This window comes from Phyllostomus hastatus, unplaced genomic scaffold (assembly GCF_019186645.2).
Source record: "Phyllostomus hastatus isolate PE091 unplaced genomic scaffold, TTU_PhHast_1.1 phas_scaffold_39, whole genome shotgun sequence".
NCBI lineage: Eukaryota > Metazoa > Chordata > Mammalia > Chiroptera > Phyllostomidae > Phyllostomus > Phyllostomus hastatus.
This window is the reverse complement of record NW_025334028.1, coordinates 27,099,710-27,115,000: the sequence shown is the minus strand read 5'-3', so window position 1 is coordinate 27,115,000 and position 15,291 is coordinate 27,099,710. Positions and strand designations below refer to the sequence as shown.

At 40.0% G+C, this 15,291-nt stretch overlaps 1 protein-coding gene and 1 pseudogene across 1 annotated transcript in view; both read right to left on the bottom strand.

Moving 5' to 3' along the window:
• Window positions 1-917: 917 nt before the first annotated feature.
• The window catches only part of TET2 (tet methylcytosine dioxygenase 2), a 126,304-nt gene continuing 111,930 nt past the window's right edge, over window positions 918-15,291 (bottom strand). Inside the window, exons 9-11 of the mRNA XM_045820029.1 lie at window positions 12,027-12,164; window positions 7,743-8,097; window positions 918-5,820 (exon numbers count right to left, since the gene is read on the bottom strand). Of these exons, the coding sequence (XP_045675985.1) occupies window positions 4,199-5,820; window positions 7,743-8,097; window positions 12,027-12,164 (2,115 nt within the window). The 3' untranslated portion in view covers window positions 918-4,198. The remainder of the gene's footprint in view (window positions 5,821-7,742; window positions 8,098-12,026; window positions 12,165-15,291) is intronic.
• On the bottom strand, window positions 10,383-11,519 carry LOC123806702 (annotated as a pseudogene).

The following is a 15,291-nucleotide window of genomic DNA, read 5'->3' as shown; positions in this document are numbered from 1 at the left end:
CACCTAATTTCTGTGATTAATACCTTGTGTTACTAGGAAGTGTTTCAGCAGGAGTGCACTGGTGCTGTGTGAGGGGCAATTCACATTACAGAGAAGGGACAGAAAGGACGACAACCTAGCCTCTGGCTCCCTGAGGCCATGTGGGATGTATGAGGATGCACGTGCATGTCTACCTGGTGCCTCCCAGGCCACTTCTCCCCTCTCCTCTTCCCTAACATGACCTGCGTTTTGGATGAGTAGGAAGAAGAATTTTTCTTGAGAAGAGTGGACATGAAGAGGAAGATGTCAATCTAATATCATGCTGGTCTTAGACCAGAGCGATGTGAACTCAACTTCAGTGTATCTGCGGTCGGCAATGGCCCTCAGATAGTGCACACCAGAAGGGATGGCCAGTTTAAGGTCAGCAAAGGTACTTACTGCTCTGTTCCTGACTTACACAGGCTACACATGTAAGGTGAATAGAATAAACAGAAAACTGAGGGAAAAAAAGTTGAATATGTAGACTATTCAACCAGAAAAATATTTTGGCCATAATTATATGGATATTATCACTTTAGTTGTGGTTTAGCGTTAAGAATAACCATCTAAAAATATCTTTAATTATTTAATTAATTAATTAATTTATTTATTTTTATAGAGAAGGGAAGGGAGGGAGAAAGAGAGGGAGAGAAACATCGATGTGTGGTTGCCTCTTGCACATCCCCTACTGGGGACCTGGCCTGCAACCCAGGCATGCGCTCTGACTGGGAATTGAACAGATGACCCTTTGGTTCTCAGGCCAGCACTCAATCCACTGAGCCACACTAGCCGGGGCTAAAAATATCTTCAAAGAACAAATTCTTTTCATTTTCTTTGCTTCATCAAGATGGCAATAATTTTGGCAGTAAACAGAAACTTCAACAAGACAGTACTTAGAGTGCATTAAATAAATATAAATTTTATTAAAAACACTCACATAGCGTTATCAGGAATGATATAATAATAAACACTTTGAAATAACTTGCATTCATAACATTACAATACTTACAGTATTTATAACCATCCTCAGATTTTATAGACAAACCAACATCTCATGAAAATGAAATGAAACTAAGTTTTTAAAAAAGCATAGAAAAATGCACATAGAATTCATTATCTTAGTGTCAAACTGCAAAAGTTTCCTACACGAGTTGGCCACTAGCTTTAGAAGTGAACTGTACATCACTGTGCATCAATCAAGATGAAAAAATCATTCAAGTAAAGTTGACACCACTCAGAAGCATTTTCAAGTATGGCTACATAGTCAACCTGATATTCCTATATAAGCAAATTGGAGATCCGCTTTCCATTCATTCTGAGTCAGGTTTTATATTTACAATTGTAGATCTGATATTTACAATATGCCACTTAACTTCCTCTTCTCCCTACGTAACCTCTCCTCAGTCCCCCTAACTATACTTCTTGCTCTTGCTGGCCAGCAGTTTGACAAGTGACAGTGGATGACATAAAAAACAAATATTCATATAGGGATGGCTGATTCAAAACAAACACATGTGCATATAGTAACCAAATATTTGCTGTTAGAGATATGGTATATGCAAAATACTAAAATCACGTGGTTTAACATATGCAAAGCCAATATTTTTGAAATGATTGTAAATTGGTCACAGACAGGAACTACAGAAAGTTTTTAAAGAGATAGAAGCCATGTTATAAAGAAAGATTTGACCAATAAAACCCAAAGGCTTTATTTGATTGAGAAATTATTTGAAATATTAGTAAGCAAAAATGTACTTAGACCAGAATGTAATTTGTACAGTCGATGATAGCACACCACACCCCTATGTGTTCTCCCTTTTTGGGAAAGTCCTTATGGATCTGTACCTACCCTGATTACAGGGTCAAAGCATCTTTATTTAGAGAGTTGAAAGACTCTAGCCAGCAGCCACTTGCCAAACTCCTGCCTTACAATTGTCCCTTTATCAACTCAGTGCATTCTATTTTCATGTAATTTTTTTCTGCTTGAAACAATCAAAATATTCCCCCAAACTTTTAAAATGTTTTCCTTTATAATAAAAAGAGTCAACAGATTTATAAAATTAGATTTAGTTACATTAGGACATTTACAAGCAAAATAGGAGGGATTCAAAATAAAAAGGTTAAATCCCTGAAAAAGAATATATTTATTAACCTACAACAATTTTACATAAACACAGGTGACATGTTGGCAGAAGGAGAACATGAGCAGAAATATCCCTGATTTTTAGAACAAAAAGGTTGACGTTCAAGTTATACTTGCTAAGAAATCAAGTATTGAAAAAAAGGTATGCTTTTCAATAATAAAAAAGTAAGTCTTGGAAAAAAATGATGGTACACAATGCTATAAGCTTTCACTCTCAGTTCAATATCCTACTGCCAAACTAGTGTTGAGGTATATGACAAGTAGGAACATCACTCAAACCTTTAATGAATTCTTAGCTCACATTATAATATATTTGTAGCAGGCTGAGTAGCACCATCGTGATGTAAATTCTGCTTCAAATCCATATATATATATATCTATATGTATATATTTAATTTTTTACAGTACTAAAATACTAAAGCATTGTGTTAAAAAAGTTTTGTTTACAATTAATTTACTTACTATACATCTCTTTGACTTCTTTATACAAATTAATGATTTAAAACAACTACAGCAAACTAGCTGCCTGTTTTTTTTTTTCCTTTTAATTAACAGATTCACACGGAACTAACCCTGTTTATTCATCTTATGCAGGCATCAGTCTGCTCGGTCTTCCTGGTAAAGAGGACACTTAAGCTAAGAAATGACAACATCACAATGTACAATTATCAACAGAAAGGCAGACTGACATTCAGCTCGCTGAAGAGCACACAGATCCATAAAGTCGCTTTGCGTCATTGAACAGCTTGGTTGAGTCTGTGGCATGCAGTTAATTATTACTGCAGTTGACAGAAAATTCTTAAAACTCCATATTTGAGCAATGAACTTCTCATACAATTTTGTATAAAACTGTTACAGTATAGCATGTGAGATGAGCACCAGAAAACACGTTTAATAGACTAATGTACTCACTTACACCCAGTAAGCCCCCTTTTGGATGTAACCGGCTGTATGAAAAAAAAAAATGGACACATTGCTCATCAGCAGAGGCATGGATAAAAGCAAAAACATTTTAAAAACTTTCCTTTCCTTAAAAAAGATCAACTTTGCATTTTAAAAGGAAAGTAAACTTTTTCAAAAACGTCTCAGTACCTTAGCATTGTTCAAGTTGTCAAAGCTTAGGTAGGCAAAGTGCTTCTAAGACACCATTTAAAATATTTATACATATACATGTGTGTGCACATATACATATGTGTGTGTGTATATATGTACATATGTATGTTTATTGTCCTGCAAGGACTTCACTGGAACAAAATCCAGGGGCCTTTAAAATGTCCACATTTTAAAAACAGCTTGTGTAGGAATAGGTAATTATGATAAAAATTTGAGTGAAAAGGTACCCCTAATATTGAAGGGTATTGGAGTACACTGATAATAGCATCTGGATGATATAAAGGCATTAAATTTTTAAATGTTAAAGACACCATTTTCTTAGCACCATTTCTTAGAACATCCAAACAAATTCAGTGTTTTGCTGTCTATTCATTTGTTTCCTGGAACTATTCTGATAAATAAAAGTTAATATTAAGATTACAGTAAAAACTGCATGTTAAAAAGCCGTAATTCCAGTATTTCAGTACATCGTATGTTCAGCACCAGATGGTATTTGAGAGTCCTGCCACTGCACTGCTACAGTACTTGTTTGATCGGTGTCGTGACCACACAAACTGGGTATTATTAAAAGTGGTCACAGATGTGTAAAGTTGTAAGGGGGAAGAAAGTGACATTTACATGTCATCTTGTCCAACAATAGAACCAGTGTTTAAAAATGTAAATTGTGGACCACTTTCTTCCCCACCTTCTTTTTGCATAGAATGCTTTGGTCTTTTGCCCAGATGCCATCTGTGACCACTCAGGAGTCAGTGGAAATTAAGTGCTATGGTGAGATGACCTCTCTGTCTGCTGGTGAGCTGAGGTTCTTCCCACCACATTTGTCATCAATACTGTATCCTTTCCCCACTGCCCATGTCATGAGGACTACACTATGGACAGGCTGGCTGTGGTCTTGTCAAATGAGGTAACCGCGCACGGGCGGCATCATATGTATCTGTTGTAAGGCCCTGTGACCCGAGTGAAGGCGTATGGAGATGTAGTCACTGTGGAGTCTGTGGTCACGGACATGGTCCTTTCGGCAAGGGACTTGATGAAGCGCAGGTAAGTGGGCTCGGAAGGTTCGTGCGGCTCATGGGGCTCTCGTTTCACTTTCTTGCCATGAGTTTTCTGAGGCACATAGTCCGGGCCGTACTTTTCACACTCTTCTTCTTTCTCACGGGCTTTCTCGGCCATTTTGGCTTCCCAGAGCGCCAAGCCATGTTTCGGCTCATTCATGCTCTTGTGCTGGTAGAAGACCAGAGATATCCTGGTGGGGTGGTTCCTGTTGGGGTTCTTTAAAGGGGTCGTGGCATGAAGCTCACGCTTTGCACATTCGATGAGAATGGACCCGTGAGTTGGAGCCACAGCCACGCCCCCGATGTCCGGGTCCAGAAAGCTCTGCTCGCTGTCTGACCAGACCTCCTCGTTTTCCTCTGCGGCAGAAGGCTGCTTTTCCTGACTGCCCGCCTCGTGGAATTTGTACAAGCCTTCTTGGACAGAAGCAGTTCTGTTATGGTTAAGACCGGGAAGCATCCTAGATAAGCCATTGGCTGTGTGGGCAAGCACATCGTTCTCCTTGTTTTGGAGATGCAGGGCATGGAGAGAGCTGCCAAACATGCCCGGAGATGCACCGTAGTTATGCATGATGCGAGAAGATGGGTGATGTTCACCATTTTTATAGTCTATGTTTGGATTGCTCATATGGGGTGGTAATCTAGTGGCAGCTTCCATGAAGTGACCATCCATCTCCCGCGTGGAATAAGGAGGAAATGTCCCCACGTGGTGTATATTTGGCCTAATTGTACAACTGCTGAAGGTATCTCCCTGCATATTTTGGTTTCCATAACCTAAGTACTTAGAAGTAAAACTCTGGCTATTTCCAAACCTTGGCTGGTAAAGTGTATGTATGGATGGTAGATTTAGTTTAGAGAGAGGGTCGTGGTTTGGGTACCTATAGAGATCCATGGGCTGAGCCTGGGGAGAGTAAGAGCCCAGATACCGGGAGCAGTTGTCCACTGATACATTTCCATTGCACTGGTATGACGGATATTGGTTATTCTGATTTAAGAGCCCGGGGTAGGGGTTCATGGGGTTAGACGGATTCAAATATGATCCCGCAGTTTGGGATGAGGTGGAATAGAAGTTCATACAGTTGGTGCTTCCATATGTATCAGAAGTGTGTGAAGAGCTTGGATAAGGATTAACTGGATTGGGCCGTCTCATATATACATTGGTGGATCCAGAAGAAGAGTAAGAGTTGACAGCCTCTGACTGAGGGTTAATAGTCAAGGGGTGATGTGGCGGTGGTGGTGGTGGCGGCGGCGGTGGTGGTGGCGGCGGTGGTGGCTGGGGCGGTGGTGGCTGCTGGGCTTGCTGCACCTGCGGCTGAGGTTGTGGCTGAGGCTGCGGCTGAGGCTGCGACTGTGGCTGCAACTGTGGCAGTGGCTGCGGCTGTGGCTGTGGCTGTGGCTGTGGCGGCTGCTTTTGTAGCTGTGGAGATTGCTTCTGTAGTTGTTGGGGTTGAGGCTGGTGCTGCTGGTGCTGCTGGGGCTGCTGCATGACTGGTCCTGAAAGTCCCGAAAGTTTTGTGGACAGGATAAGAAAGGGCAGGGCAAGCATGCTCGATTATTATTTTATAAAAGCTAGTGAGGATGCTTTAATGTATGTAAGAACTACCACCAGGACTATGCAACACCCAACAAACAAAGGTAAGAGTGAAGTCAGGGTTCTGACCATTGTCTGGCATAGTTTTTTTTGTGTCTGGTATCAGAAATAAAATGGCAGTTCTCTTAACAGTACAATCTGGTAAGTGAAGATAAAGGTAATAAACATCCAAAAGCTGCTCCACTGAGGGCATCACATTCTCTGGCACGCTGTGCTCCAACCACGCCACACTCTCTGCATGGAGTGCCCTCCTCCCTCCAGCCCATCTCCCTGCCCTTCCTTGGCACAGTCTTCCCTACCTTAAGAAAGCCACTAGGACCTCCTCTTCCAGTGCTTTGCAGTACTCACTGCAAACACAGGTCCCATGAAGCACCAGTCACAATGGATTATAATTATGCATTTTTAGTCCCCTCTTTACCCTCCTGAAAAGGATTTCCTTGAGGGAAGGGACCATGCCTTATTTTACTTTATTTCTCCATTGCCTGACATGTAGTAAAACTGGTTAAATAGTTAAAATAAAGTAGTAGAAAATTTGTTATGAAAGATTCAGGAATGCTATGAGGAAAAGAATGACATTTACTTAAACACCGAAAGCATCTTCTATAATAGATGAACCCATTTCATTAGCATGCTTTTGAGAAAGGAAATTTACACAGTTGTAGATAAAACTTTAATGAAACTTTAAGCTCTGCAAGTGACACTTTAAAAAGTCATACTTCTTATGACCTCACTTAAGAAAGTAATCTGAGATAAGAACAAATGGTGTTTCAATGGCAGCCCTGACAACTGAAACAGTTATTACAGAAACCGGTTGGAAGGGACTAGAGACCAAGTTCTGTGTGCTTACACTTGACAGCCAACTTACAGGAGAGGTCAGGGGCTGAAGAGGCTTCACTTCTCTTAGTGTGAGTCAGCCAATCAACAAATATTTAGTAAGCATCTTTTGCATTTTATTCTAAATGTCTTCAAAATAAATCAGCAGGGAAATTTAAGTTTGTGATGCAATGATGGTTGGCTATAAACAAACTGTACACTAAACTTAAAAGATAGGTATTTCCTTTTGTTAATGGCCAGGCTAATACCATCTCTAAAATTTGGATTTTTTACACTATTAACTGCAGAGATAAAGCAAGGACCTTTGGCAAGAAAATATCAACTTAGTACTGATAAAACATGATCTATTGAGATGGGTAAAAACTTTATGAGACCTACATGTGGACCCACCTACTGAACCTTAGACTCAATGTGGCTAAGGAAGGGTATCTTATTTTCTTGCCACTACCCCCATTAACCTTGTTCCTAAACTTATTCAAATCACAGTACTATTTTAGTTATCTAGACTTAAAATTTTGGAGTCATCCTTAAATTTTTCTTTTCATTACAATGCGTCATCACCAGTGTATTGATACTCATTTTAGAAGAGTTCACTCCCATCATTTTTGGTACAGCTCATTGCTACCACTAAGATTTACAGTCTTGTTACCTCAGTCTTGGTTTATTGTATCCATCTCCAAACTATTTATTCCTTTATGTCTGAGGTGGCCTACCTGTCACTGTTAGATTCATACAACTTTCACTATATCACTTACCTATCAGAAAACTCTGCCATTTATTATAGAATAAAATCCAAAGTTTCCCCAACAAGCATGGGTTGATGGTGCAGTATCTCAGTACCATTCCCAAGAGCAAAGCTGGCCCTTGCTACTGTACAGATGATTCTGGTACAGAACCAGGACCGTGATTAAATGTAACCTTCCAAAATTGACAATATTCATTTTTAATATCATATAATACATATTTCTATAATGCTTCACATAAAAATTACCTGCCAACTGTTTAGCCTGGGTTGTATTTTCGGTCTGTTTTATCCGAGGTGGGACAGACTTGTCCTTTTCATTCTTATTTGCGCTGTTCTCCAGAGACAGAAGCTTTTCAGCCGCAGCTTTCTTGGCTTCTAGTTTCCTTTGTCGGCACGTCTTCACCGGCTCTGCTAACATCCTGACTTTGCGCCGAAAGGAACTCAGTACCTGAATAGCACCATTTCGTTTTTTCTCCTCCTGAGCTTCCACACTCCCGAACTCATCCACATCAGACACTTTGTAGAGCGGCAGAACGTGCAGCTGCTCATCCTCAGGGTTTCCTCCAATTTCTCGATTGTCTTCTCTAGTGAGGGTGCACACCTGGTGGGAAAATAAGACAGAGCATCCTCAGCTTCAGTCCAAAAGAAAAGTGTGCATGTGTATATGTGTGTCTTTCTTGCTTTCAGTATTTATATTTGTGGTGTTGGCCTACTGGACCAGAGCAGTGACCACAAACCCGTGTCTGTCTGTTATTATGAAGATCAGATCAAAACGGTACAAGGAGACAGACAACTTCACATCGACCTTTTGTGTTTGTGCCTATCAGGAACTATATCTCGGGTGATTCTGTTCTTCACATATATTTCTGACTCGAAGGGAAGAAGCAACAATCCTATGAAAATGAATCAGTCTCCCACTTTTCACACTTCAAAAATAGATGTGATAAATGTACAGCCTCTTCAGAAAAAGGCCAAAAGCTTGTTTTACCAAATGGCTTTCTCTGTTGTTGGTCATATTACATTTGCCTCATCTCACATTTTTGTGCACAAAGAAATTTCACATCTTTCCTCACACCTGACTCCTAACTCTCCTTCAGTGTGTCTGAGAAATTTTTACAAGATACCAAAGTGTAATCTAAAAGTAAAACTGAAGATTTGGTTGATACAGATCACATATAACTTAACACTGTTCCTACCTGCCTTTTCTCTCCTCTGAACTCTGTTAAACCTAACTCATTGTTTCTCTTCTCATTTCTTTTCTGAGACATCACCACAGACAAAGAGTACTCCAACAGGGGGGAAAAGGCTACTTTTGTTGACTTAATACTTTTTTCTTTTGGTACACACTATCCTTGTTTTACTGAAGCATTATTGTTTGGTTTTTAAATCCTAGCTTTTAGTATTCAGTGTTTTTTGATGAGTGGAGACAATGTAACCATGATTATTTAAAACCCAAGGAAATATAAAATCATTGGAAAATACTCTTGAAAGAATGTGATCGTTACTAGAGCAGACTTATTTTTATTAAAAAAGGTTATCATGAGATTGCATTAAAACGAGTCTGCCACTTCCACACAATAAAGCCTTCCAAACCCATGTCTCTGGATACTCGTCCCCTTCCCCACAGACGTTTGTCCCTGCTCAGTTCCTATCTAGTGTGTCTTTCCAATTCACTGCACAGAGCCTGTGACCTGGCAGAGGCGAAGTTCCCTTCATTCGAAACACATTCCTCATCCTCTGCTGGAATGGAATGCCTTGTCTTCAGGACCTACTACAGCTCCAGCTATCAGTTTTTCTTCTCTCCCCAGAAACTAGCATAGCCCCCGAGTACTGAGCAGGTGCTCAGTACACGATTAGTGGTGACTTTAGGTACTGCAGATGAGCCCAATCCTTGCTCTCCTGGATCAGACCTCTGCAGAGGAGGGCCCGTGGCTCAGTGGCTCATCTACATCACTGCCTGTTCTTATAGGACCAGAGAACGAAGAATGCTTTTTGCATTTTTAAAGGATTTTTACATTACAAAGCTCCAAAGAATGTGCCCTATATAAACCATACGTAGTCTATAAAGCCTAAAATATTTACTGTCTTGACTTTAGTAGAAAAGTTTTCCAACCCCTGCTCTAGACCAGTGATTTTCAACCTTTTTCATCTCATGGCACGTATAAACTAATTACTAAGATTTTGTAGCACTCCAAAATGTTTTATATTTTTTGCCAATCTGACAGAAAAAAAATAGCTATAATTTGATTCACTGACACCAGATGGCTGGTGTTGTGTTGGCTGTTGTCATTTTTAATTTGACAATCTAAAGAAAAAGAGTTTCATGCCCCTGAGTAAATAGTCAGTCAGGTATTACATTTAAAAAATTATTTTTTCCATGGACATGAGCTTTATTTGGGGACTGTTGGAGAAGAGAGGGAGGAGCTAAGACTTGTGGATATATGGGGTGAGGGGCTCAACTTGCTTTTTAATGCAGTGCATGCTGCCTGGAAGTTAGGGGGAGTGAGAACAGCTATGGGAGTGAGAGGAGAGGAAAAGGGAAGGTCATGGGAGGAAGCCAGGACCACAAGAGGACTGGGGGTGGGGAGGGACGGCATCTTTCATATACTGAGACTCAGCCAAGGTCACTCCTTAATGCCAGCTTCCCCAGCCTGCCTGCTGCATCCCAGCTCCTGGCCCACATGCTGCCCTACTTCCTGTGGAGAGGAAGGGGATGAAGGTGTGGGAATGGTGGCACACTCTGTCTCCGGGTCTCTTGCCCAGGAGAATTGGTCACTCAGTCTGCCCTGAAGTCCCAGCCAGAGTCCAGTGGTCAGGAAGCCAGGGCGCAGGCAGGGAACAATTGTGCCCTTCCCCACCTCCTCACATGAGGATGCACCAAGAGGTTCAATCCCTGTGTATCTTGTCTTTGTTCCTGTTTCCCCAGTCTGGCCAGCCTGACAGCTGAGTGGATCACTGCAGTCCCCAGATCAGTACAGTGCAGTTTCCTATGAACCAGGAAGGCCACTGTGGCCTTGTGGAAGACATCCCTGATGCTGCACTTATAGGACACAGCCCCCACCTGCTGGGCCAGCACGGTGCCCTGCTCATGTGTAACAAGGAGAAGCCACTGCTTGGAGAGCCCCCTCAGTACAATCAGGTCGGTCCGCATGTCCAGTTTATAGCCAACCAGCACAACCTTGGCCTTGGAGAAAACTCGAGTCTCTCCATGCTACTTCTTGAGGACCCTGACCAGAGTTTCTGGTTGGCTAATGTGGAAGACAAGCACCGTATGTGAATCAGGACAGGCCAGGAGCCGGATGTTATCATAGTAAGGGGAACCGGAAGTGTCCCATGTGTTGAGCTCAATGCAGTGCTGGTGTCTCAAAGCTTGGGGTGTAGTTCTCCAATATGCTGGGGGCATAACTCCTGGGTTCGGCTTCCTGGGCAACACCTGCAGCAGTGCTGTCTCATCTTGCCTCATTCCGTGTCCCCTGCCAGCATAATCTTGCAGGATCCACTCTACCCTCCATGGTCCGGGCTATGCACCACCCCCGTCCCTGGCCTCACTGTGATACCAGCATTTGGCAGGTGCCCCAAGCTCCCACCCAGGAGCCCTGGCACCCACTGCTCCTCCCTCAGTCCCTTAAAAATCCTTGCAGTACACTGATTGAAAATCAGTGCTCTAGACCATTAAATCAATTCTTTTTCTGCTTCTCAACAAAAACTGCACCAGCTTCCTCAAGTTACTTTCCACTATTGCCTACTACCTCCATGAATTTTTTTCTACCTTAGAATATAAATTTAGCACCTGTCTTCTGGTTTTCATTTCAAGTCTCAGTGGTCATTGTTCTGAACTATATAACTGTATCCATGGTGATGATTCATTCAACAGTTGATTAGTGTATAGTTTCTTCACCAGAACTGTCTCATTCTTTGTCTCCACTCTGGATCTTCTCTCTACAGGCAAGGCCCCACCCTGGACTTTGTCAGTATACAATGTTGCCTTACCCTAAGTCTGTATCCATTTTCTCCCCATGGCATAGCCTCCAATTATGAGGTCCAATGTGTTTCACCCATTGGAATAGGTAGTTCTCATGGGCTGTTTTTCACTTTGAATTTCCTACGGTAGTTACCGTGGCAATGATGATGCATTTTTCATTTGTACTTCTCTGCAAGGTGAACTGGTACCTTGGTTTGTTGCTGGCTTTCTGCTTAACTGATTATAACCTACCAGATATCTGACACTTAATTTTTAAAGATTTTTTGGCAGTCAACTGTAGCTGGCAATGCATAGTCACCGGTTTAGATTAGCACCAAGAATTTCCATGATTTTCATCTGCTTGTCAACACAGTTTTCCACCAGTGTGCCAATCTGCTATGAGAGTACAAGTTATGCCAAACAATTATGCAATAGCAGGTCATTCATGAAAACACTGCTACGCAGGGTGACACTTGCAGAGGACATGCCACTCTACCCAAACACTGGGGACTTTCTGCCCTCTGCTCATCCACAGGGCACGCTGCTGGCCTGTCCTCAGCCCCACTTACCAACGTGCTGCCGTTCTGCATGTTGTGCAGGTCTCTGTGGGCATGAGCACAGAAGTCCAAACACGCAGTGACCCCTGAGAATGGGCGGCCTTCCTTCAGACCCAGGCGGCACTCTGGTGCTCTGTGTTCATATTCAATCTGAAAAACAGAAGTGAGCATGTGAGTGGGGAGGCACTCAGGCATACAATTACAAAAAGGTACAAGACCTGTGCACTAAATAGGCCAACAAAGACACATTGATATTAAGAATTTTTAGAAGTGTTGCATACTTTATACCCCCAAAACACAATAGAAGGACACAAAATAAAGCAAAAACCTTGACATTGTAAAGTTGTTTGACAGGGTTACTGAGGTTTAACTGACAAACATTAAACAGGATACATTTAAAGTGTAATGTTTGATAAGTTCTGACAGATGTGCATGTGAAACCATTGCCACAATCAAAATAATGCACATATCTGTTCCTCCCAAAAGTTTCCTCATACCCCTTTGTAATTCATGTCTCCTCTTTGTTCCCAGGCAACTACTGATCTACTTTCTGTCACTATTGATTAGTTTGCATTTTCTAGAACTTTATATAAATAGATCCATTTTGAGTTAATTTTATATACAGTATAAGGTTAAGAGTCAGTGGTAATTTAATCCCATGTGGCTATCCAGCTGTTCAAACACCAGGGAATAAGAAGATTATTTCTTTCCCACTGAATTGTTTTTGTTGATAATTGGCCATACATGTTGGGTCTGTTTCTAGACTCTGACCTTTTGGCATATAATGGCGTGTGTGCATGCACCTATATCAACTGTCTTGATTACTAATAAATGTAGAATTCTAGTAAATCTTGAAATCAGAGTGTAAATCTTCAAGTTCTATTCTTTTTTAAAATGGATTAGTCAGAGAATATATATGCATAACCCACAGACACAGACAACAGTGCAGTGATGGCCAGAGGGACGGAGGAGTGCAGGCTGGGGGGAGGCGGGCAATGGCAGGGAGGGGGTGGTAATAGGAACATCTGTAATAGTGTTAACAATAAAAATGAAGTAAACAAGTAAAAATGTAGGTTTTTTTTAAGTAAATCTTGAAATCAGAGTATAAGTCTTCAGATTCTGGTCTTCTTTTAAAAATTTATTCGACCATTCCATGTCCTTTGCATTTCTCTCTAAATATTTTAGAATCACCTTGTCAATATCTCAAAACACCTGGTGAGATTTTGCTATGTTCATGTATTGAAACACTGATTAATCTGGGGACAACTGACGTCTTCACAACACTGTCTTTGTGATCATAAACATGGCCTGTCTCTCCAGTTACTCAGGTCTTCTGGAATTCCTCTTAGCAGTGTTTCGTGGTCTCAGTGTGCAGGTCTCACACTCCTTTGGAAGAGGTATGCCTAGGAATTTCATGTTTTTGATACTATTTTAATTGCTATTGGTTTTCACTTCAATTCTTAATGGTTTATTGCTTGTATTAGAAATACAATTGTTTGTGTTTTGCAACTTTGCTAATCCATTTATGAGCTCTAGGAGTTTGGGTTTTTTTTTTTTTTTGGTAGATTCTTTGGGACTTTCTATGTAGACAAGCTACTGTCTGCAAATAAGAACAGTTGTATTTCTTCCTATCCAATCTGCATTATTTTTTCCACTGTCTAAAATTTTTAGTTAGATGTTAAATAGAAGTGGTAAGAATGAAAAATAAAATACTTATAAGGATTCCTGTAAAGATTTCTATCTTACAGGTAATAAGCTTTGTCTACCATTAAATATGATGTTAGCTTTAGGTTTTTGAACTATGCCTTTTATTTGGCTGAGAAAGTTCCCTTCTATGGATGATGCTAAATGTTGTCAAATGTTCCTTATTTTTCTATCTATTGAGACAGTCATATTTTTTCCAATTACATTTATTAATATGGTGAATCACACTGACTGATTTTAATGTTAAGTGAATTAATAAGATAAACTCCATTTGGGTATGATGTACTATTCCTTTACACATTGTCAAATCTAATTTCCTGTAATTTAGTTAAGAATTTTCACATTAGTATTTATGAGGAACATTTGACTATAGTTTTCTTTTTCTTTAATGCTTTTGTCTGATTCTAGTATCAGAATATTTCCAGCCTCACAGAGTGAGTTGGGAAGTGTTTACTCCTTTTCTATTTTCTAGAAGCACTTCCATTGAATTGTTACTATTTATTCCTTAAATAATTGATCAAATTTGGAAGGAAAGTCACCTGGACCTGGAGTTTTCAAAAAGTTTTTAACTACAAATTGAATTTCTTAATTTAATTTAATGAATAGTCTTAATTGACTAAGACTATTCATGAAATCTAGTTTTTCATTAGTAAGCTTTGATAATTTATGTTTTCAAGGACTTTGCCAATTTCACCTAAGTTACTGAAACTATTGGCATAATGTTTAATAACATGTCTTTATTATTCTTTTAATTGCTATAGGATCTGTAGTGATGTGTTATTTCTAATTCTTGATATTGGCAATTTCTACCTTCCCTTTTTTTAACTGATTGAATTGACTTAAAGGACCAACTTTTGGTTTTCCTGATTTATTCTCTTGTTCTCTATATTTTATTTAATTTCTGTTCTTCGGTTTTTCCTTCCTTTTGCTTTTTAGGACAAAATTGCTCTGTTTCTTAGGGTAAAACATAGTTAATTTAAAACATCATATTTTTCTAATACAAGTGTTTGGTGCTATAAATGTCTGTCTAAGCAAGGATTTATAGCTGCATTCCACAAATTTCAATGCCATGTTTTAAGTTTCATTTACCTTGAAATACTTTCTAATTTTCTTTATAATCCGTTCTTCAATCCATATGTCATTTAGAAATGTATTGCTCCATTTATGGATGTTTAGGGATTTTTAGTTATCTTTCTAGTACAGTTTTTAATTTAATTTAATTGGTTTAATTTAGTGGGTGCTTACTTTAAGGTTTACAGTGTACTCTTTAACGTACTATAGTTTACATTGTAACATTTTACCACTTTATATATAATATAAGAACCTTATATAAGAACTATATCCTCTTATTTGCAGTTTGCTATCCACGGTTTCAGTTACCTATGGTCAACCATGGTCTGAAATATTAAGTGGAAAATTCCAGAAATAACCCATTTATAAGTTTTAAATTGTACACCACTCTGAGTAGTGTGATGAAATGTGACACCAACCTGCTCAGTCCCACCTGAGTCATGAATCACCCTTTGTCCAGCATCTCCATCTGTATGTGCCGCCCTACCCACCTGTTAGTGAC